At 40.4% G+C, this 24,529-nt stretch overlaps 1 protein-coding gene across 1 annotated transcript in view; it reads left to right on the top strand.

Moving 5' to 3' along the window:
• The window catches only part of Col6a5 (collagen type VI alpha 5 chain), a 107,134-nt gene that overhangs the window by 70,034 nt on the left and 12,571 nt on the right, over positions 1 to 24,529 (top strand). Inside the window, exons 28-37 of the mRNA XM_074059245.1 lie at positions 720 to 782; positions 2,187 to 2,249; positions 5,659 to 5,694; positions 5,820 to 5,856; positions 8,163 to 8,174; positions 9,645 to 10,132; positions 13,331 to 13,424; positions 13,954 to 14,613; positions 17,979 to 18,069; positions 20,667 to 20,875. Coding sequence (XP_073915346.1) covers positions 720 to 782; positions 2,187 to 2,249; positions 5,659 to 5,694; positions 5,820 to 5,856; positions 8,163 to 8,174; positions 9,645 to 10,132; positions 13,331 to 13,424; positions 13,954 to 14,613; positions 17,979 to 18,069; positions 20,667 to 20,875 — 1,753 coding nt within the window. The remainder of the gene's footprint in view (positions 1 to 719; positions 783 to 2,186; positions 2,250 to 5,658; positions 5,695 to 5,819; positions 5,857 to 8,162; positions 8,175 to 9,644; positions 10,133 to 13,330; positions 13,425 to 13,953; positions 14,614 to 17,978; positions 18,070 to 20,666; positions 20,876 to 24,529) is intronic.

A 24,529-nucleotide genomic window follows, 5' to 3' on the forward strand; every position in this document is an offset into this window, starting at 1 on the left:
ACAGTGTCTTCTACATAGTTGATGCTCAAATCAAAATCCAAAATATGAGCTGAAAAAATGGAATGTCTAATTAATCAAGTATAGGAAAACAGCCCATTTTTGGAGGCTCTTAAAGTATTTGTAACTGATGAATTGCCAGAATAGATTCTTTCCTTAGGTAGAAAAAAATGTGCAAGAAGAGAATAAATAACTATTAGGACAGGAGTTTTCATTGTAGAGGATCAACTTTATAATTTACTGATAAAGGAGAAAATTAGGATTTTTGATTTATTGATAAATGTGAATTGAGCATGTTGATAAATAATTGTTAAAATTAGTTTCCCACTGAAGTCTGAGTAGTATTTTTTAACCTTCAATTTTTTCAGAAATGAGTCACAAATTTAGGAAGCAATTCATTATTTAGTATCATATGTAGTTAATACTCCAAGTGTTTTCTCTACTTTTCAAGCATTTTCTTTGGCTGTTTTTAGTAACTGGATATCTACTGATTTTATATTTATATGTAAATATTTGTGTTAATAAAACGTTAAAAGTTATTTAGGAGCTATCTGAGTATACTAATGGTTTCCAAACGGCAGGAAAAGATGGCACTTAATGTTGCTTTGGCTACCATTAATATAAAAAGTATAATCATTATTGTAAGGTCAACTAAACTTTGGTTTCGGATTTTATTCTTTCAAATATTTTGATATCTCAGTTTCTTCTCTCTGAATCTTCAGGGTGATGTCGGTGATCCTGGGATTCCTGGGGAGCCTGGACCCAAAGGATTTAGGGGACTAACAGTAAGTGGCCATGACTCCAGAAATAATCAATGTTTCTTTTCAGACTGTGGCTTTCAGATGGATTACTGATGTGTCCCAATGATATCTGAAATGCCACTAGCTAGCTATATGACCTATGACATGCCTCTTCAGGGTCTCTACTTCTGTAACATAAGAATTGAACTTAGTGACACCTAAAGTCACGTTCAGCTATAAAAGTCTATGGATCCATGAATCTGAAGTATTTTAAAGATTTACAGATGATGACTGGCTGTTGCAGAAACATTAGGGCCTTCCAGTCTTTTCTAAGGCACACATAATCCCAGAATGTTAACCCTGGGAGTGGAGACGGAGTGACTTCTTCCCTCTGTTTTCCCAAGGGCTATCCAATTCCAGTCTCCATAAGAAGATCATACGGGGTGTTTGTTTTAAGTAAGAATATTCAGATCTTGTAATTAGCAAAGTAAACTGGAATATTACACTTGCTTACTTATAAAATGCTGAGACAAGCATCCTTTCATTTGAAAGTTTGAGTATTGTGTCAGTGGTCACCTTCAATGTGACAAATACAATTCAACAGATACTTTCCATCTGACTGGGTACATTTCATTATTATCCCTACCCACCACCTCGAGTATGGGACTAACACACTCCATCATGTCCTGTTATGTGTGTGGGGAATCATTTTTTATTGGCTTACATTAGTTGTATGAGGGGTTTCATTGTGATATTTACATATATGCTTACACCGTATCTTAGATTTACGCCTCCATTGTTCTCCTCCTTCCCCCTCCCCACTTTTTAGAACAATTTTAGTAGGTTTCATTGTTCTATTTTCATACACATATATACACAGTACACTGACCATACTTGGTTGACCTTTTATAGATAAGAAATTTTTTTAAAAACCAGATTTCTGTATGCTCTGGTACATTTGGTTTTTTTATTAGTACTAATCTTGGTTTATTAATTTAAATATATAGCCAGTGCCCACGCAAAGTGTGTGACAGGACTAAGAGGGAAATGGATGCTTACCAATGATTAAGAATGGGCGGTTAATATTATAAAGTAATCAATTTATCTGACTCAAATTAATATCTGCCCTATTTATTTTTAATCTATTATTAATTTTGTGGAATCCAAGTCCTTGCACATACTAGGCAAGTGTTCTACCACTGAGCTATGCCCCCAACCCAGTTCCTTTCCCTTCGCTGAATTTTTTTTCTTTTGGTGGTACTGGGACTTGAACTCATGGCCTCACACTTGTTGGGCTTGCTAGGCAGCTGCTCTCCCACTTATATCACTTTGTGAGCCCCTGGTTCCTCTCTCTTAAAAACCATTTTTGAAGATTATAAAGTCTCTTTAAAACAGAAATAGTCTCCTTGGGTAGAAAATGTTGACACTAACCTATGTTCCTCTCTTCAGCTCTCTGTAGGCTTGAAAGGTGAAAGTGGAATTCAGGGGTCGAAAGGCTCTCCTGGACCAAGAGTGAGTATTCTCGAGAGTGAAGCAGTGCTTATGGCTTCTGCTGTATTCAAGAGAGGGGAACCCAGAAGCACTGGGTTCAAGTACAGATCCTGGACTTGATTTGTACCAGCCAGGTGCTGGGGCTTTCAGTTTATTTCTAAAATCCAGATGGCATATCCTGTCCTAACCTCCTCAAAAGGTAGCTGCAAGGATCAGATAATTGAATGCAAATAGTGTGTTAGCTATAAAGTGCCATGTATATATCAGCTGTTGTGATTTGTTACTGAAGTCTTTAACATGGACAGGATTGCATAAGCTTCACAGAGTTGTTCCAGCAAAGCTCAAAAGTCAGGCTGATTGGGTTCACTAAAAGCACTGTTGTTATCTTCCTATCCTCAACATTTAGACTAGCGAGATTTAACCACAACTTTTCACTATGATTCCACTGTGGGAGAATTGTTGCTTCTGGAAGCCTTGCCAGCCAGAGCCAGGCACATCTCCCACTGACAAAATACCTGTATCTCTATTTTAGTGCCTCTCTGTAACCACCGTGATTTAGTTACACATCTGTCTTCCCTCCCAAGCGGTTAGGTAAGAACTAAATCTGGTCAGCTCCTGAGTTTTGTGGAGGAGGCCCGGGCAGGATTGTGTAGAGTGAATACACGGTTTATCTTGTTATATGCATTGAAGTGGTCTTGACCTTAGGACTTTATAAGAAGAAACCGTGGATGGTTTCGTGGTCAGCCACATCTGTAGTAGAATGAGAGAATCCTGACTGTGAAGGAAGCTGTGCTGTCATGCTTTTTTTGTTTGTTTGTTTGCACTGGGGAATGGGTATATATTCTTAGTCATGTGGGTGTCTAGGCCAGTCTGGTCCATTCTGGGTTTATCACCTTTCTAGATCCTGGGGCTGTTATTTGGGGGCCTCATGTTTTCCTGGTCTTGTGCTTGGCTGGGCTGGTCTGAATGGGGATGTGGTTTCTTTGTCTGAAGTCATTGGTCCTCAGTCTTTGTTAAGAACTTGCTCAAGATCTTTTTTTCTTGTGGTACTGGGGTTTGAACTCAAGGCCTCAAGCCTGCTAGGCAAGTGCTTTCTACCACTTGAACCACTCCATTAGCCCTCACAATTTTTCTTAATCTCGTTGTCTCAGGACACATTCTCCACAGTTCTGGTTCTCTATAAAAAGCAGGCTGCCTTCTCTACCAGTCAGAAACTGTTCCTCTCTCTGTTTAAATGGCCATATGTTCTTTTCTGCCTAACTTGAATAATGAAGGCTAAGACTCTGCTTTGTTTAGTGATTTGGGTCAGAAGAACAACTTGCTTCAGTAGGTAGAATCATGGATGTCACCAGTTCTGATTAATATTCGCAGCATGCCATAGGCCACCCTAGCATTCAGCAGACCTTTAACTATTTACTGGATGGATGGAGGGTGGATGGGTAGGTGGATAGGTGGACAGGTGACCCAGCTGTCATTTAGAACCAAGATTTCTTTTTCTGTTTTGTACAGTAAAAATTTAATGAACAAAGCAAAATAAGAAATGGACTATTTAAAAATAACACATTTTGTTATACTAACCAGTGTAACAGTGCAAATATAAAAGTGTAAATAATATCATATCACCAAAAATAACTGAAATCTTATCAATAGTTAAGTAATAAACATTTCAATAGATGGATAGATGAATCTGCATGGATGAAAGAGAAAAGTGTCCTGAGAGTTGACAATGTAGAACAGAGGTTCTTATGCTGACATCTGTGGCTGAGCTTCTGGTGGGTGCCAATGAAAATGCACGAGTATGAAGATGTAGGATTTTCTGAATGAGCACGCTCACTTTCTTTAGTTGCTCAAAGAGATCTGTGTGGGAAAATCTATTAAGAATGGCTGTGACTTATCATTCGCAAGTAAATGGATGGAACTGGAGAACATCATTCTGAGTGAGGTTAGCCTGGCCCAAAAGACCAAAAATCCTATGTTCTCCCTCATATGCAAACAGTAGGTCAAGGGCAAACACAACAAGGAGATTGGACTTTGATCACATGATAAAGCGAGAGCACACAAAAGAGGTATGAGGATAGGTAAGACACCCAAAAAACTGGATAGCATTTGTTGCCCTCAATGCAGAGAAACTAAAGCAGATACTTTAAAGCGACAGAGGCCAATAGGAGAAGGGGACCAGGAACTAGAGAAAAGATTAGTTCGAGAAGAATTAATTTAGAAGGTAACACACATGCACAGGAAAGCAATGCGAGTCAACTCCCTGTATAGCTATCCTTATCTCAACTAGCAAAAACCCTTGTTCCTTGTTTCTCTCTTCAACAAAATTAGAGATAAGGGCAAAACAGTTTCTGCCTGGTAGCGAGGGGTAGAGAGGGAGAGGGAGTGGGTGGGGAGGTAAGGAAAGGAGTGGGGGGAAGGGGGGAGAAATGACCCAAACATTGTATGCACATATCAATAAAAGAAAAAGTAAAAACTTAAAAAAAAAAAAAAACCAAACTAACAACCAAAAAAAAAAAAAAAAAAGAATGGCTGTGAACAAGAAGTCTGATCCTGATGAAAGGAAGCAAGAAGAAGGCAAGGCAAAAGCTCAAACTGCTGAGAAGCAGAACCAACTTCCTTCCAGAACCTCCCAGGACCTGCTCTTCAGATACAATTATTTGTATTCCTGGGTTCCACAAACTCTTGGCACCTGTGAGCTTACTGTGTATGTTTCTCTTGTGTAAGGTGATCTTACTATGCACTTCTCTCTGTTTTCCATGTATGTTGAAGATGTTTAAACTTTATCATCTGTAGTATAACTGTACTTCTAAATTCTCAATTCACCCCTCTCTTTAGCACTGCCCTTTTGAAAGTCTGTTGCTTATAATTTTAAACATTTTTATAAGAAATGCCTTTTTCTAAGTATTGAATCTTTAATACAAATATTTTTAAGAAATACTCTTTTTTTTTTTTTTGAGGTACGAGGGATTGAACCCAAGGTCTTGTGCTTGCTAAGCAAACACTCAACCACTGAGCTACATCCCCAGCCTCCCCCCAACCTTTTAAACTTCTTACCAATCTAAAAATAATTCAGTTCATTTTGGAGAGCCATTAGCTTACCTGATCTAACCCTAACACACAAGAGTTTACACTCTGGGTATAGCGGAGCATGCCTGTAATCACAGCACTGGGGAGGCAGAAGCAAGAGGAACTCAAGTTTGAAGCCAGCCTGGACTATGCAGCAAGACTCCATCCAAAAAAACAAGCAAGCAAGCAAGCAAGCAGGCAAACAAAAAGAGTACATCCCACTGGGTTTAGGAGCCTTTTAACCCCTCTCTGTCAACTGTACTTTTAGGAAATAAGGTTTTTACATTTTGTTGTCTCTTATTTTATCAATAAAGATCCCAGTTCACAAACATATTAATAATTTGCTCTATTTTTGTTCCCCTAGGGTGCCAAAGGCATGGCAGGACAGCCTGTATATTCTGTATGTATCTCCTCAATCACGGGGGACCCAGCCAGGTCACTGGAAATAAACACAACCACTGGGAGGCCACCAGACTCATGTTGCGCTCTCTCTCTCTCTCTCTCTCTCTTTCTCGCAATTCACAGCAGTGTGACCTGATTCAGTTCGTGCGGGACAATAGCCGTGAGTATCTGTGTGTCGTGGGTAAGAGCACCAGTGTTGATGAGGGCGTAGGACTGAACGTGGTGTGGGGCTGTGGAATCAGAAAGCTAAGTTCACTGGTGGAGAAGCCTCTGTAACAGGATTGCCTCAAGTACCTACTGTGGGGACACCTCACATCAAAGATGGAGGAAAAGGACTATAAGCATCCGAGCTCATAAGGTGTGATGCATGCAGGAAAAGCAAATACACATTTGGGAAACAATTAGAGACCATCTTAAAAGTGTTTGAATTAGCTCAATTATTACTATGACAAGTGTGTGCCAACGGACCAAGAGGGCATGGTAGTAAGGAGAGGTACCTAAGGATTCAGAGATGGTTGGTTACTTAGTTACTTAGATGCTGAACCCAGTCAAGGGCTGGTGGTCCTTAAAACCACAGAGATGATGATATTCTCAATGCTGTGGAAGTAAGGAGTCAAAAATGCAAGGGATGAACCCAGAAAAATGTGTTGGCCAAGGTACAGAACAATGGCACTCCAGAGAGGACAAAAGTCCCCAGTATAGACAGCCTAAAAGAAGGTAGGAAGAAGGAAGTCAATGGAGAGGTCCAGAGGGAGGGGACAGTGTGGAAGACCTTGCTTGAGTGGTAGCAAGGTTCGTTAACACAGAAGAGGAGGTGAGAACTAGGGACTGGGACCACAGGGAAGGAAGAGGGAAGAGCCGTTATGGGGAAATGAGTATGGCCATCAAACTTTCTCAAAGTGTTGCCAGCCTTCTCAGTGACATCAAATGATGTCTGACCAAGAACACCCACGGTAAGTGGAAAGAGCCCAGTAGGTGAAGACCAGTCATGGGAGGGTCTGGGACTTGAAGTGACAAGTTTTCCAATATTAAGTGAAGGGAGTTAACCAGTGTTTAGAGGGTTGAAGAAGAGTGGGTGGGGGTTCCATAACCACCAAGGGTGCTGACTGGATTAGCTTGGAGTTCCTAAGTACAGAATGGAGGCAAGGCTTCGGTAACAGATCTTTAGAGCTTTGTAGATGACATCACCAAGGCCCCTTGAGGTTGGACTGCTAGTAAAACATTCTTTGCTCTCCAGTCCTGATTCAACTTTGTCACTCAGAGATTAGGGCCAGGTCTTGAGCTGGTGACTGGGATCCTTCCCTGAGAATAAAATAGATCTAGGAATGGGGGAACAGAAAGAGAAAGTTGGTGGTGGGGAATTAAAGAGGTCCCAACGGTTAGTACTTTGAAGGGAGATCCATAAACTGAAGAATTTCAGGAACACTAAATAAATAAGCATACTAAAAGAGCTGAAATCATTTCTCCTCAAATCATGCAGTTTTGATAGATGCCAACATGGTGGGCAAGTTTAGATTCTGGGCCTGTAGCCTTGTGGTTGGGTCTGAAGTTAGCATAGGCGAGTTCTCAGTCAATAGAAGGGGTGTGTTTTCAGCCTTGAGATGCAGACGAAGCCATGGGTTTGGTGTGCTGTCTGATATCCACTGGCATATCCGTGGTCACGGGATTAAGACAAACATGAAGTGTTCGTTGGGTGACTGTAAGGGACTGTGGTTGGGTGACAGGGTGGAAGGTCAGTCTACCACTTCTACTAGATTGGAGTTACTCACTTACTTCCTAGGAATTGAATGCACTAACCATGGATATTGTCGGGCCTGTGATTTCTTAAAAGATTTAACAGCACTTTCCCTGATGCTTGTAAAGGGAGTTTATAGAGTAAATCAGCTAAAGAGACCAGATGCTGCCCTGCTCAGAGAAACCCTTGGGGTTTTTCTCTTCCTTTGTCTGGATGTGGAGCTTGCTCACACAGAGGAGCTATATTTTTTAATCTGACACAAAGTTCATTTGAAAACCACCCTATGGTTCCATGGGAAAATAGAGGTTCCCAAGGTGTTCATCAAGGAAGAAAATAAGACCCCATATTTTAGCCTTGTGTTGCTGAATGACTCTCAGAGGGCTCTAAGAAAAGAGACAAAGCAAATTGAATTTCAGCTGTTCTGACATTTAATCAGGGCCTTGTTGATTCTGCTTTTAAGACAAGAGATCAGTGTTTCAATTTCAAACAAAATTCTTCTGAAAGTCTGCTGGTCGTGGCTCACAAGGGGAAGAAGAAAAGGAATGTTCACAGATGAATAAAATGCTGTGGACAGCACCTCGATCCTTTAACCTTGGCCTTAGAAATTGGCCTCGTTTTCATTTAGTCAAATAACATCACAAGCGTGGTTGAAATTTTGGTTTTTTGCATTGTTTTTTGATCCATAGTCCAAAAATGTAACAGGCTCTTCTTTCTTTCTCTCCTTTTTATAGCTTGTTGGAAAGGTGAGCATTCTTACCACCCTGTTTCTTGCTGAAATCATTTGTGAGTTGTGACAAGATCAGACTGAAAGAAACCCTCACGTCCATGGGAAAAAGGACTTCTTCCTTCTATGCAGACATCTCTGTCTTTTGATTATGACTATAGTATCAGTGGCATGTTTTGGCCTGATCGTAGCATGGTGACCCCTTCCCATAGTCCCTCACACTGTTGTCCTTTATAGGGTGTCTTCACATAGTAGGCCTTGTGTTGCTGAAGGATTCAGGGAACAGGGTTCTGACCTACCCACACTTTGTTGCTCTGCGTGCTGCTGTGGTCATCCACACTGGCTTCTCACACTGTGATGTATCCTCGTCCTACGGACCCATGTTCCCACCTGTCATCTCCCTAAGTGCCCACCACGTGTAAGCCTTTACTCTGCCCATGGATGGTCGTGCTAGGGCCTAGACTGTAGTGGGTGCTGTGTGATTCTTTAGGTCCCTTGGATGACATGGCCACTGAAACCAATGTCAACTTCAGGGACCCCTGCTCTCCTACTTGAAGGAGGCTCTCAGGATCTTAGAGCTTGTCCTAAAGTCTGGAGCTGTTCATTTTGATTCTAAAAAAAAAATACCTTGCATATGGTAAGTGTGCAGTAGAACTTCATAAGTTTGCACTAAATGTATCAGGTACCTTGCTGGGCCCTGAGGGAGGGAGCCAACAAATAGCAGTCGATTCTACCTGCCAGAAGGACCTGTGAGGATAGGTCACAGCAGATGCTTTGCAACTGTTGGCTACTAGTTTTTAGTACAGGGCTAAGAAATAGGAATACTTTGTTTTTCTTATTGTGCTATTCATTATTAGCTTTTCTTTGGTGGTGTTGGGGGCTGACTCAGAGCCTTGTGCTCCACCACTCAAGCCATGCCCCCAGCCCTTTTTCTGCTTTATTTTTCAGTTAGGGTTTCACACTTTTGTTCAGGCCAGCCCAACTGTGATCCTCCTACCTCCACCTTCTGAGTACCTGGGGTCATGGGCATGAACCACCATGCCCAGCTTGTTTTTTTGAGATAGGGTCTCACTAACTTTTGCCTGGGCTGAACTTGGATGGCTCTCCTTCTGTCTCTACCGCCTGAGTAGCTGGGATTACAGGCATGTGTCTTCAGTTTTAACACATGCATAGATTCATGTAACCACCACTCCGATCAGAACACAGAACAGTTCCTGAAAACTCCCCAATTTCCTTTTAAATGCAGACTAATAGTGGGCTATGAATTCTGAGCAATATATGGCAAAGTATTAATGCTCTACGTTCATGAAATGCCTTCAAGTTTACAATGCACATTTGTCTCCTTCTTTTACAAATGGGCAGCCTTCCTTCTAGAGTTGTGTAAAGCCCTGGCTTCACCTCTTGTCAGTCAGCTTCACAGGAGTGAAGGGTTTGGGAAAAACTCAGACCCCGTGAAACAATTCAGTCCTTCTGCTGTTTGTTTTTGTAGAAAAGTGTCCTGCGTATCCAACAGAGCTGGTGTTTGCCCTGGACCAATCCTCTGATGTCACAGAACAGAGATTTAATGAAACAAGGGACATCATTATTTCCACTGTGAATGACCTTAACATCAGGGAAAATAACTGTCCTGTGGGAGCCAGAGTTGTCGTTGTCTCCTATGACTCAGACACCAGCTATCTCATCCGTTCGTCTGACTACAGGAACAAGAAAGAACTCCTCCAGCTTCTTTCTCAAATAAAATACCAAGTGCCCATGGAGGCCCAAGACATTGGCAGGGCAATGAGGTTTGTGGCCCACAGTGTTTTCAAGCGGACATTGGCCGGAGCCAATGTGAGGAGAGTTGCAGTGTTTTTTAGCAATGGTCAGGCAGCCAGTAGGTCATCCATCCTCATGGCCACCATGGAGTTCAGTGCTCTGGATATCATCCCTGCCGTCTTTGCTTTTAATGAACGAGTGTTCTTTGATGAAGCCTTTGGGGTAAGAATTTCCCTTGATAATTTTGTAATTTTTAAGTATTGGTATGGTAAAGATGGGAGTGGTGGGGAGTTGGGGAGATGTGTGACCTTGATCCTCTGCAGTTTTGCAGGTTTATTGTTGTCAGTAACCATGAAATCCAATACCTTGTAATAACACGTTTGCTCAGCTCTTGTTGTGTGCTGGGAACTGGTGACAAAGTGGGGAATATAGACTTGTATATTCTCCACTTGTCATCTCCAAGTTAAAAATGAGAGAGCAGAGGTTCAGCGTGTTCCAGTGACTTGTCCACTTCTGTGTAGCTACTAAATGGCCAGGTCAAGATGCAAATCAGGCCTGTCTGAAATAAAGGGCCATGAACATGGGACTCTATCAGCTCTCTGTTGCTCTGGTGTTTCTCAGATTTGCTATCTGCTTGCTTGGCTCACTGAAAAGTTGATCTTATCTTCTGATGGATAAAGAACAGGGAATCTTTTAACTCCTAACATGGTACAAAACATATGATGTGTGGGTTATTTACTCCTAAAGAGGTCATATGACTTTTGGATCCACAGATTTTAAGGAATCACTATTCCCATCTCTTCAAGAAAACCTCAAAAGCTTCTCTATCTACCGTCTAATGACTTTAAAATGTATTCAGGTTATCCATGGAGTACTTGTTACTGGAGTTGAGTAGAATCACCACGCTGTTCAAGAGGTGATGGTCTCTTTTCAAACAAATACGTGTATTTCTACTGTAAAAAGAAAGAGAAGCTCTATATAACAGACTCAGTCTAAGAATTTTCTGGAACTCAGAGCCACAGAGTTGCAACAGATCCCAACAAAAGGACTATGGGAATTTGAGATCCTGCGGTTTTCAATTTTTCTTTTCAAAGTTTTTCTGCCTCCCTAATTTTGCTCCCTGGAGGAAACAAGTGATATTTCTGCTTTGAGAGCTGCATCAAATTCTAGAATTGGAGAAAACTGTAGGACATCAAATTCAATCCTTATCCTTCAGGAGGACCATGTCAAAAGCCCACAGAGTCCCCAGCAGAGAAGAGCATCAGCCATCTTGTTAACAAGTCATTTCAAATCACACCATGTCTCCAGCTACTGACCCAAGAAGTTACTTCTTATCAGTTTGCTCTTACCAGAAAATTGCCTCACACACTAATTCTGGTTGTGTGTGTGTGTGTGTGTGTGTGTGTGTGTGTGTATACTACAGTGTCTGCATACACACTTAGGGTACTTGTATTTATTAGTAAATACTGAATACTTAGTATTCACTTAAGTCCTTGTACTAAGTAATTATATAAGTACTAGTATCAGTGCTCTTAATAAAAACTATATATCCAGAACTTGACCACTTCTGGCACCTCCTTGGTCTAAACAATCATCACCTCTTACCTGACCTATGCAGTCACCTTTTCTTTAGTGTCCCCATCTCTATTCTTGCCCTGCTATGCTCTGTCTCATGTCAGCTGCCATGGTAATCCCATTAAACCCTAAGACACCAGGTGGCTCCTCTGCTCACAATCCCCTAGTGGCTCCTTATTTCTCTGGAAGTTAAGGTTAGGTATTCAGGGTGACCCGCCAGACTCTAAATGATTGTTCCCCAACCCTCTTATTATCTCTCTGACTCACTTCCTCTTCCTCTTGCTCTCACTTGGTCCACCTCAAAGACACAATCCTTCCCACTGATCCTCAAACAACCAGGCACACACTTGTTTCCAGGGAGCTTTGCCCTCACTGTTCTTTGTGCCTGAAATTGTCTTCTCCCAAGTACCACTGCTTCCTTCTCACCCTTCGAATTTTTGTTTAAATGCCATTTTCAGAGAATTCTATTTGACTCTTACACCAACCTTTCCCATCTCTATTACCTGCTTTGTTTTTTTTATATAAAAATTATTACTTCACAACGTGTTAGACAGTTCACATATTTTTATGTTTATGGTATATCACCCCCTATTAGAATGTAAGATAAAAGTTTTTTCTGGTCTTTTGATTCTAGATCTCCAGCAGCAAAATTGTACCTGTAACATAAGAATTCAATAAAATATTTGTAGTATGGCTGAATGAGGAGCATGTGGTTAGTTCCTATGAATTAATTTCCTTGGTTAACCAAGGTCAAATACAAAATAATATCCAAACCATCCAATTTCATAAAAAGCAGAGAGTAGGAATATAGCAAATAGTTCCTACCCATAAGGCTGGAGTGATAATAAGGTTGTTTAAATACTCAGCACTTTAGAAAAAGGAGGCATGGGTTTTCTAGCTCTTTAGTTTTTCTGTAGGAAAAGGAAAACAATATGAACATCTTTGTGGATTGAAAGATACCCTCCTCCCTACCTGGGAAGATAGTTTCTTTCCTTGTAATAGAAGGGTCTGCCTTGTGTGGGGTTCACAAAGTAAATGTTCAGAAGATAGCTATTGACTCCCAGATTGACTTAATGAATGAGTACCATCTGTTACCCATTTCAAAAAGTATTAAAGCAAAAAAAGTAATCCAGAAACAGGTGAAATCACAGTGTACGATCAAGCATTTTAAATGAACTCAGTGTCTTTTGTTTGTTGCCTTTTGCAATACTTTTCAATGGAGTTGGTGATTGAAAATGTCCATTTGACACCTGGATGCTGACCATCTATATAGAGAGGACTAAAGATAGTTGGTATCACTACCTAAAGAGGCCAAAGGAAACTTGTGACTGTAAAAGTAAAATTTCTTCAAGGCCCAACTTTGGTGTGGTGTCAAATCCTCTGGTACGTAACCAGAAGCTGTAAAAATTAAGTCCAGAAGGACAGGCATGGAGATAAAGATTTTAACACTTGCTCCAGTAAGTGAGTCTGGTCAGGTTATCTTGTGGGCAGTTTTGTCATCATAAAATAGTAATGATGGAGCTAGAGGCATGGCTCAGGTGGTAGATCGCCTGCCTAGCAAGTGTGAAGCCCTGAGTTCAAATCCCAGGACCTCCAAAAAAATAAATAAAATAGGAATGCTGATATCTGTTCTAAACATGCTCTTCTGGGTTATGTTTAAAATGTAAGGAAGAGAGGGAGAGGGAGGGAAGGAGGGAGGGAGAAAAAGAGAAGATAGAGCAAAGGATTACAATGCAAGGCAATAGAGATCACTTGGGTGTTTACTATAAGGTGAATGCACAGTGGCTTCCTTATAATGAGTTTAAAAAACAGGCAAATAGTATTTGCTCCCTTTTTTCAATGCAGTTTGACAGCACTGGGACCTTTCAGGTGATTTCAGTCCCTCCGGATGGGAACTATGAGCCACTGGAAAGACTTCGGCGCTGTACGCTTTGCTATGGTAAGACCAGAAGAGTTTGCTCTACTGAAAACATAAATGCCCAGAAAGCATTTAATTGAATCTGGCTTGATCAGAGATTTCTGGTTTGGATTGTAGATTCTATTTTCAAGTTCCCAGTTTTAGAAAACTTTGTATGTCAGGATTCTGATCTCTGTAATGTTTAGAGTTTCCATAGAGTGTAAAAAATTGGTTTAGAAAATTAGCCTTTCCTGTGGACAGGTTGTTAATTTATGTTAAAAGTCTTCAAAATATCAAAAATACTTTCTAAATGATTTTAAATATGATTGTGGGATTCAGATTTGCATACTACCTAAATTTGCTTTCAACACAGACTTCAAATTATCTTCTAGTGGCCAGAAAAATATTGAGATGTTGAAAATTCCTCATTAATTTAAATTATATGAAATTGAAGTATTGATCAGATTATTAATTCTTCATAGCTAGTTATTGAATCATTGGAGGAAGATTTTAAACTACAGTGTCTTGTGACAACATTGAACCAATATTGCATCTTTCTGTGTGTTTGCAGATAAATGTTTTCCAAATACTTGTGCTAAAGAGATTTTCTTACCTGAAAATTCATACATGGATGTAGCCTTCCTCTTAGACAGCTCTAGAAATATAGCAAATGATGACTTCAAGGCTATGAAAACCTTTGTGAGCTCAGCTCTTGACAATTTTCGCATTGCTTCAAACCCTTCAGTCTCAGGCTCTGGTGATAGGATTGCCTTGTTGAGCTATTCTTCCTGGAATAGTTCCAGGAGAAAGAATGGTACAGTAAAAACAGAATTCAAGTTCACAACTTATGACAACCAAGTCCTAATGAAGAACCACATCAAGAATTCCCTCCATAAGCAAAATGGAGAAGCCAACCTCGGTCACGCCCTGCTGTGGATCATGGAAAATCTCTTCCCAGGAACACCCAACCTAAGAAAACACAAGGTCATCTTTGTGGTCTCAGCTGGACAAAATTATGAGAGAAAGGAAATTGTGAGGCAGATGGCTTTGAAGGCCAAGTGTCAAGGCTATGTCATATTTGTGATTTCTCTGGGCTCTACATATGAGGAGAACATGGAAGAATTAGCCAGCTATCCACTTGATCAGCATCTGATACAGCTTGGGAGAGTGCACAAACCAGATCTGAATTATATTGTGAAGTTCTTAAAGCCATTTATACACTCAGTGAGGCGTAAGTCATTATTTGGTTTTCCTTTGTTTTAATAAGCTAGTATTTTTGATAGTATTGATAACCTAATTAATATCTTTGTCTACAGCTAATCCAAATATTTGAATTAGATGATGAGATGAGAAAAGGGTTGGGACTTACTATCCTGTTTATGATCTGTTTATCCCTTTGGTTATAAAATTGGTGAGGGCCAGGCTCATGCTTTTAATCCTGGCTACTTGGGAGGCAGATACCAGGAGGATTATGGTTTGAAGCCAGCCTGGGCAAATAGTTCACGAGACCATATCTCAAAAATATTCAACATAAAAAAGGTCTGGGGGAGTGGCTGAAGTGGTAGAGTGCCTGCCTAGTAAGTGTGAGGTGCTAAGTTCAAATCCTAGTTCCATCAAAAAAAAATTGGTGAGAAATTTCCATGGTGTAGCGTGTCTTTGGCAAAGTGTAAGCAGTAGAAGGCACAGAGTGACTGGTAGTCCCCCGAGTCAGACTTTCTAGCGACCATTAGATGATCTCTAATCTAAGCATTTAAATAAATGTTGGCATGCTATACCTGATTTATTTCCAACATTGGTACACCCAGGAGACCCGTGTGGCGAGGGAAAGATGGCACAGTGGTGTGCTGCTCCCAAAGTCTGAGCTTACAAACTACATTGGGATCCCGTGATTCTAAGTAGGTTCTGACTTGGTTTGTCTGGGGCAGATCCTGTGATTCCCCATCACAGACACCCGAATGTCCGTGCTGCTGGTACACGCATCACACGTTGAGTGGCGTGGCTGAGGCCAGTGCACTAGAGTAGTGCTCATTGGGCAGGTGCCTGTGCATAAATGACCGGTGAGGAAATAAATACGGAAATTGAGAGGGACCATCTAGAAACTTTAAAATCAGTCTGACATTGATGCTGCAGCACACAAGTGAGTGAGCAGTGGACTCTTGTCTCACTGAAAAGATTTGGAGCAAAATTATCAGCCTGGCGAGGATTAGAAACCAAAATATAAAAATAGCTTATCCTTAACCACAAATGACTTAAGAAAACATTTTCCAGAGAATAGTTCTCAGCAGTGTGGGGGGGGGGGGGGGGCGGGGAAGAGGGAGGTAAGGAGGAAGAGAGCAAAGGAGGAAAGGAGTTGAGAGGGAGGGAGGGAAAGGGGGGTAGGTAGTGAGAAGGAGAGACAGAGAGACAGAGACAGAGAGACATACACACACAGCACACAATTGGTTGATTGATTTTGCCCCAGGGGCTATTTGGGACTGTCTGGGAAAATGTTTTTGTTATCACTACTGGGGAGTGCTACATCAAGTAGGTAGAGGCTTCAGATGATGTTAAATATCCTACAATTCACAGGAGAGATCTCTTTATCCCAACAAAAATAACCCAGCCCCAAATGTCAGTGGCAACATGGATGAAAATCCCTTTCTATTAGCCTACCTTCCATTGCAATAATGAAATAGCTAAAGTAATTAGCAGGGAAGGAGTAGAGGGCTATTTTAGCTCAAGGTCGTAAAGGTTCCAGCCCAAGGTCAAGCAGCTCCATTGCGTTCTGGCAATGGTAACCCATCATGGCAGAAGCATCTGGTGGAAAAAATCCACTTACACTGCGAGCCAGGAAGCAAGAGAGATGGAGTTACATAGTCCCCTTCAGAGGCACACTCCCTATGACCTAAGGACCTCCACTGGACCCCACCTTGTAAAGATCCATGGCACCTCCTGAAAGTCCCACCCTGGGACCACACCTTTAACCCAGAGACCTTTGGGAAACATTTATACAAACCCTAACACGATCCTCTGGAGGATCCCACAAAATGGGAGCTGAACCTCCTATGGAAATCTGACAGGTTTTGTGCTAGATCTGCTAGGACCAGTCCCACCACCCTACAATTTCAAGGCTTCCCTGGTATTCAAGGGCTGTCCCAGCACCACTGATGCTAATATTTGAGTGTACACTCCTCACTGCTCCACCTTTCTCCTCTGACTCGTATTCAATCAGAGAGGCAGTAACCGCCCTCCAAGGAATGTTAAGAGTCTTTCCTTAAACCTACAATGTCCTCAATTGTATGATGTAAAGAGAAAGAAACAATGCTTTTAGTTAAATTTCCATACTAACTCTCTTACTAGATTTTTAAATTTTTATAGTAACTGAAAGTTCTTTTAGATATGTTCTACCATGTGTCACTGTTGTGTGTGTGTGTGTGTGTGTGTGCATAAAAAGGAAATATGTGTGAAATAGACAGGCTGTGACTTTCCTAAGACAACTTCTCATTCATCTCTTGACTCTTGAAAGAGTCAAAAATTCAAAATTCAAAATTTTTACTTCTTGCCTCAGGTCATCGATATCCATCTTTCCCCAGACAGTACTGTTCCTTGTGCCATAAAGATTGGTGTGAATGCAGTGTTTTTCAAAGATTATAAAATAATTCAAAGCTGGTCCCTTTGGCTTCCTAAGTGGCTTGTGATTATGTAGAGCTAACTTATGTTTGACTCCCTGCTGAGCAATGTTGTTAAAAACATCTAATCTCCTGCCTTCCCACAACCACTTCATTTGTGGCAGTTACAAGATTACCAATACTTCTGAGAGCGTTTCCCAAAATGCTGGCACATTTGCTAGTCCCACGTGCACAGCAATGACAACTGTGTCACAGTTCCTGCCTGAGCAACAACTTGATCAGTAGACAAATTCTCATTTTAGACTAATGGAAAAAAGGAAATAAACGTTTATCTTAGAATTAGAGAAATGTGATTACTATGAAACCACAGCATTCCCTGAGCTCATTCAGTGAGCAAAGGCCTCTTTTAATAAAAAAAACTGTTTATCTGCCTGAATGAGGGGGAAATGATAAACTCCCCAATATTCTACAATTTACAGAATAAGATCTGGAATCGCTTATAGGGACATAGTATTTAGAAGAGTTAGCTAAAATCTTTCCTGTGATTCTTTGCCTTATAGGAAATCAGTGTTCATTGGTGTGGAAGGACAGAAATAACATCACGTAATAAAATATCTTTTTTTGGTTTGACCTACTAGTACAAGTTTGAGTGAAAAGGCTTTAGAGAATCAGACTAGACTGTCCCTTAAATTATGTTAGCCTGGGCATGTGGAAATCACATGTCTCTGACCAAATCATTAACCTTCAGATGGAAGACTTGAGATCTTTTTCTAGGACCCTAGCAATTCTTTGGTTGCTAAAACACTCTGAAATCGGTTTTGAATGGCATTTCTAGTTGTTGGAACGCTCTGTTTTCACCACAGCCAAATTCTATTGAAACCTGTTAGTAACATTTATTGCTTCAAGAGGATTCCCATTGGGATTCTTTTTCCCTAGCAAACACAATTTCTGGTTTTAAAATCAAACTGTAACTTTGTTCTCTGCATAGGAGAATTCAATCAGTACCCACCACCGATGTTGGAGAACGCCTGCAAGCGCCTTGAGTTGGAAGGAGAGGGCGAGGAGGATGGCTCTCTCCGGTGAGTTGGAAAGCTGTCATCTTTACAAGTGATTGGTAATTGACTGATGGGTCTGTAAGTGGCAAATGGGAGATCATTAGGCTAAGGAAACTAACAAGTTCTCTCAAGTAAAGGCCCTCCATATACCCCATTATCTGTAGCAGAAGTCGATATCAAACGTGCTTTGTGGTTTGACGTTGTTATAACATCACAAGCTTTATAACAATCTTGCTTTTAAGTTCATGGTTTTCTTAGGAAAACTTCAGTCTGTACTGAAGTTCTCAATTTTTTTATTAGCATAAATTAATTGTACAAATGGATTTTGTTATGATATTTACAACATGCATGTACTTTCCAATCAAATTCACCCCATCTATATTACTCTTTCTTAACCTCTCTCTTTCGTACCCCCTCCCTTTTTTTACAGCACTGGCATTTGAACTCAGGGCCTCACACTCACTAGGTGGACACTCTACCACTTAAGCCACTCAACCAGCCCCCTTCCCAACCTCTTAAACAATTTTTTGGGTTTAATTATGCTGTTGTCATACACACACATATATATAATGTACTTTGATTATTTCCATCCTCCATCATCATCTCCTTTCCCCTACCCCTCCCAATGGTTGCTCCCAACAGTCCCCCTTTCACATTTTGTGTTCTTCTTATGATGATGACATGGTGTCTCTGTCTTTGTCTTTCTGAGCCTGACTTATCTCACTCAACATGATGCTCGCTGGTTCCATCCATTTTCCTGTAAATGACATAATGAAATTTACCTCAGAATAGAACCCACAATTTATCCTCAGTTCTCGGCAACCTCGTTTCCCAGTTCTCATCGTGAGGCACTGAGTACTAGCTGCTCTGGACTCTTGTCTGTCTTGTGTGAACTATGCCTTTCCACCCTCCTGGTCTCTGGTCAACTGCTGGGACCCTGTTCTTTCCAGTCAAATCCTAGTTATCCTTCAAGGTCCTAATTGAAGCTCTTTCCTCTTTGAAGCTGATATTTTCTCCCCATCAAAATCCTAGCCAGGCATGGTGGTTCATGCCTATAATTCCAGAACTTGGGAGGCTGAGGCAGGAGGATTGTGATTTCAAGACCAACCAGGGCTACATAGTGAGTCTCAAAAAAATGCCAACAAACAACAACCAAAACTCAATAAAAAACCCCATAGCCCTCTTTTTTTTTTTTTTGGAATCTTTTTATGTCTCTGCTAAGGCACTTATGACTTTATACCAATGTCTTATCTCACTAAGTCTGGGGCTGCATAGGAATTATCATTTCATCCCCAAAACATTGTATAAAAGATCTCACAATATAATTGTACATGCAAATAACTTAATATTATATCTTAAATAAAAATAGAAATAATTAATGAGAACAAATCTCGACCATCAAATATGATGAGTGGCCCTTGTCTTGGTCACTCTGCAGTTCATGGAGCTTGGATCCCTAACTGCAACCTTGGGACATCCCAGGTCCATTCTTACCCATCTCCTTTCAGGTTAAAATAAGAAAAAGACATCTGGCCTCTTAGATTCATCCAGAAGCAGAATGACCAGGATTCCCCAGAATTCATGCAAGTACATGTTCTCCTTATGCTAGGTTTCATTTACTTGATAGCTCAGCAGGGAAATTTCTGGGAGCCAATACCTTCTAAAGGACAGTTCCACACTGGTGCCATGCAAAGTGGCATTCCCCAACCTGAAGATGCCACGAACTTGAATAAAGGAAAATCAATCTCTGAGACTGAATCCCTGAACACAAAACAAAGGAGTGTGCCTTCGTCAATATGGAAAACATGGTTCACACTGCAGAGGTCTCTCTGTGTTCAGCTGGATGCCTGTGATGCCCGATGACTTGGTTTCTCAACTGTTATTCTCTTGTACAACTGCAAAATTGTCATCCACACAGTGTGTTATGATGTCATTTGGCTTTCACATGGTGTGAATGTATCATTTTTGTGTTATGTCTATTTTTCCCTTACCTCATTAGCTCTCAACAGTTAAAGTAGTACTTCTGGGTACTACTATAAATGCAAACACAGACATTGAAATTGCATAAGATGTCATGATCAAGAATAGCTGTTTTGAATATGTCTTCTGTTATCTAAACAAAAACACAGGATTCTCAAATTATCAAAGAGAACTCAAACTGCCTAATGTATAAATGTTGACACCATTTTAATAGGCACTGACACCAGTGGGATATCTTTTATATAGCCTTATTCTTCTCAGAGCAGTGCTTTGTAAGTTAAACGACTGCTTTGTATGGTAACTGTATCAGTCTGAGACATAATAAAGTTTTTCTGAATAACCTCTGATTGAGTTCCTTGTCACTTATCAACCACTCTATGCAAATCAGACATGGCTTGCTCCAAAGTAATGCTTCATGGGCTACAAGCAGATGTGGGAAAAGGAAGGATAAATGGAAAATTTATCTTAGTTTTAAAAAATAATATGTATAATGAATCTTTATGAATTAATTTGTTGAAATTCACTTAGATTTTTACCACCCAATTAAAAAAAATTAAAGAACTATATTAAATTGTTGGGACTTTGTTTTTTTCTCCAAAAGTATCTAGGCTCACCTAAGACTTTCCTTTTTTTAAATATAGATTTACCACTGAGCTATATGAGGTTTCTTCAGACAAGAACAGCTTCATTGGCCAAGAATTAAATGCTGGAGGAGGCTCATCTGTGGTGTTGAAGGACAGTGGAGGCGACCATTTGGTTTATATCCCAAGCCAAATGTTAGAGCCACAGAAGTTAGTGAATAACCATAAAAAAGATCAGAAAATTGCAGAACCTGCAAGTCTCGTTTCTGGTAAGGAAATGAAAGATGATGGAAATTTTTAAGTAGCCTGGATCCTTACGATTTGACACTAGTAGAGAATCAAACAAAGGTAGTGCTGGTATCTAACACAATATTTTTTTTCAAATTCAAGATGGCGACTATGACTTCTTCTTTTAGTAAAATTGAAGAAGTAAATGGTGACTAGAGGGCTCACTGTCCAAAATGTCCTTAATATTCTTACTGAATTTAAGATTCCTTTAGAATCCAGTTTAGAAGGCTACAATGATAGAGAAGGAGGCGGTATAGAAAGTATCAGAGCAAAGAGGGGAAGGATCTCACAGCAAGACGAGAGAATTTTGGGCATCTATATTTCCCTTTGGCATGAAATCAATGACACACAATCAGATACACACAGTGTGCCTGCCTCCCTTGCTACCCTGGCCCAGAGAGCTTGACCTGTGACTTCATCAGGCAGAAGGGAGGACAGGCCTGAGTTGATGGTGTTACGTGAAGAGTTGTGTAAAGTACTGGCAACACCTCTAAAGACAAGCTTACAGAAATTATCCTGCCCAGTTCTGAGAGTTGCATGCCCGTGTGTGTATAGGTTATGCCAATGGGCTTTGCATTGTTTCTTATGGAAATTCTGAAGACATGTTATCATGGAAAGGGTTTGGGATGCCTAAGATTTTTCTATTTGTTTCCTTCTAAAAAAACAAATTCATGTGGTACCCAGGACATGCTAGGCACTGTGCAAATTTAATTTCCTCAAGAGCCTTGTCAGGTTCTTGTAATTTGTTATTTCAGTGTTTTAGGGAGTAAAACTGAGGCAGAAAAAGACTTAAGGTCACAGAGTTAGCTCTGGACAGAGACAGGACTCAAACTCCAAAGGTCCTGCCCATTGTCACTTTCTCCAATGCCTAGAGAAGAAAAGAATACAAATTTATTTTACTTACAGAATTGCTTTTAGAAGAAAACACTTATTCTCTAATGGCTTCAGTAAGAAGGAATAGCAATTTACTGAAAACCATGCTCTTTAAACCAGGTCCTTAAGTCTGTAATGAGCCTAACATGTGGGCCTTCATGTTTCAACTCCATCTTCATCTAATTCCATCTGATGAAGGAATTAGACAGAACTGAATTCAAATCCTGATTCTACCACTTACATTCTGTGCCAAGTCATTTACCCTTCTTGGCATTTCTTGGCCAAGTCATTTATCCTTCTCCAAGCCTTAGTTTGCTCATCTGTAAAATGGGAGTGATCGTAATTCTACCCTCATAGTACTAGAAGGAAGATGCAATGAGAGAAGACCTGTGTAAGAACTGAGCCCTAGATCTGAAGCAAACCCAATGGTCAGCTAAATGCTCAGACTCAAAAAGAAAGCATTGACAACTCCGTGGCAAGTCATTTAAATAACGTTAACTTGAATAATATCGGCTAAGGTTCATATGGACAGAACCTTATACATACAGTAGTTTCAACTGTACATGTGAGTTTCTTGTGGAAAAGGCATGGTTCATTTTGACATCTGGACAAATTCCAAAGCAGACTACTGGGCAACCCCTGCAAGTCTTAAGATGTCCCACAAATGCCACAAAAGATAGCATAGCTGCCTCACAGTGCATGTAATACCAGTCCAAAAAGCTCTCCCTAAACTTCCCTTCCATCTCCCCCAAAATACCAGAGTGCACTTGGCTTTGTGGCTTACATCCTTGGTCAAAGTGAGGTTAACCTCTGGATGACTTCCCTGGAAATCCAGCCAGATGCATAATTCAAACCAAGTCTTATCCATAATAAAGTAAGCCAGCTCATCCTCTTCTGCCTTTCCAAGGAATTTCTTCCACAGAATTGGAGACAGGAATTTGGTACAGACAACATTTCTAGAAAATACAAAGCATTGCTGTGAGCTATGAGTATATTTTGTCCATATTTCTCCCAGTTTTCTGGAAGGAAAGTGTTTTTGAAATACCCATCTGCCTAAGCAAGATGATTTTAGACTTAAAGTAGAATAATCACATCTTAGGCTTGACTAAATTTTAGAATTTTCAAGGCAATATGATCTACATTTAGTTTCTTTGATTCTCATGCTAATCCTGTAAGTAGAGAAGGAACCTATTTTTTAGAGATTTTGAAGATGAAATATACCTTTTTTAGGAAATAGTTTTACCAGGTACTTTGGGAAAGATTGAGATTTTGCTCATTTATAAAAGGAAAGCTTGAAAAAACAGTGATATTTCTGGCATGGGGCATGTATGAGAAAATATTCCCCCACCACAGTAGGGCTTACCTTTCTAAGGAAACTGAAATGATGTAGTTGGAAAGCAGAGGTCTTGGTGACAGAGTAGATAAGGGTTAGTCAAGTGCAGAATCGCAAACTCCAAAAGGCAGAAATGCCATTTAATTAATCTTATAGTTCCTAACATACCTAGCAGTGTTTTTGGTAGTGATGTGCATTAAATAACATACACAGCGAAGAACAATAAAAGAATACACTGATGACTTCACTTCTTGTTTCATATTTAGTGGTTAAATCAGGGACCTCCATCTCCATCAGAAATTCTAGGAAGAGTTGGAGTCTGGGTTCCAGGTGGGAAATGGAAATGGAAATGGAAGGCCTATACATTCCAAACAGGCTTATGAAATGCGAAATCCTGTTTCCATACTCACACATGTGTCAGTGAAGGAAGACTTGGTATATACAAACCCGCTTCTTAGTGCCTTGGGACAAGGAAGAGAATATGGAACATCTCAAAGATGATGTTCAATTCTCTTGTATTAGAACTATCCAAAATGGAACAAAGAAACTGAGTTTGCCTCCCAGTTGAATAACAACAAGAAAAAACATAGATTTAAACAGCAGTTTTAAGACACTGGACATTAGGAAATGAAAGACAGTGATCCTGAGAAATCAGAAACAAGTTTGGTGAATGCTACAATTGCTCCAGTTCATTGTCTTGAGTTTCCAGACCATGGTATAGAAAGGGGGAATTCAGGTGGGTCCCAGTGAACTCCAAGAGATGAGGAGACAGAGCTGAGAGTCCAGGGAGACCAAGGGGCTTCAGGTCCACAAGACAGAGGACCACAGAAGAGAGAGGCATACATGGAGAGAATCTGTAGGTGGTCTCCCTAAATTATTTAGCAGAGTACTATTAGTAAGTGCATGTAAGGAGATTACAAGAGGCTGAGGAAAGAACCTCAGCCTGAAAGGAGTGTAGAGCCATTCACTCACACAGGGCTTGGAATAGTTCCCACTAGCTGGAAAAACTCAAGATTCATTAAGTATAGGAAAGAAAATTCAGGAAGACTTTGTCTCAATAATAGGAAATAATTGGCGGTACATTGGGCACCGTTCCAGACTCACCTGACAAATCATAACAGCAACATCCAGAAAGCTCAAACTCTTCCCAGGTAACTTCACTTTCTCTCATAACAAAGCACACACACACTTACAAGAATACGAAAGTATCCCACACTCAACCATGAACATTTCATCATGTCTGACGTAAAAAGATGAAGTAACACATGACCCTAATGAAGAATTTAATCACCTGAAATCAAACCAGAGCTGGCATAGATGTTAGAATTAGCAGACAAAGATATTAAAAGCTATAACTCTATTCCATATGTTACAAAGTCAAGTAGAGCCATAGAAGACAGAAAAAGAAGAGTCAAACAGAATTTATAGA

This window comes from Castor canadensis, chromosome 17 (assembly GCF_047511655.1).
Source record: "Castor canadensis chromosome 17, mCasCan1.hap1v2, whole genome shotgun sequence".
In the NCBI taxonomy this organism is placed as follows: domain Eukaryota; kingdom Metazoa; phylum Chordata; class Mammalia; order Rodentia; family Castoridae; genus Castor; species Castor canadensis.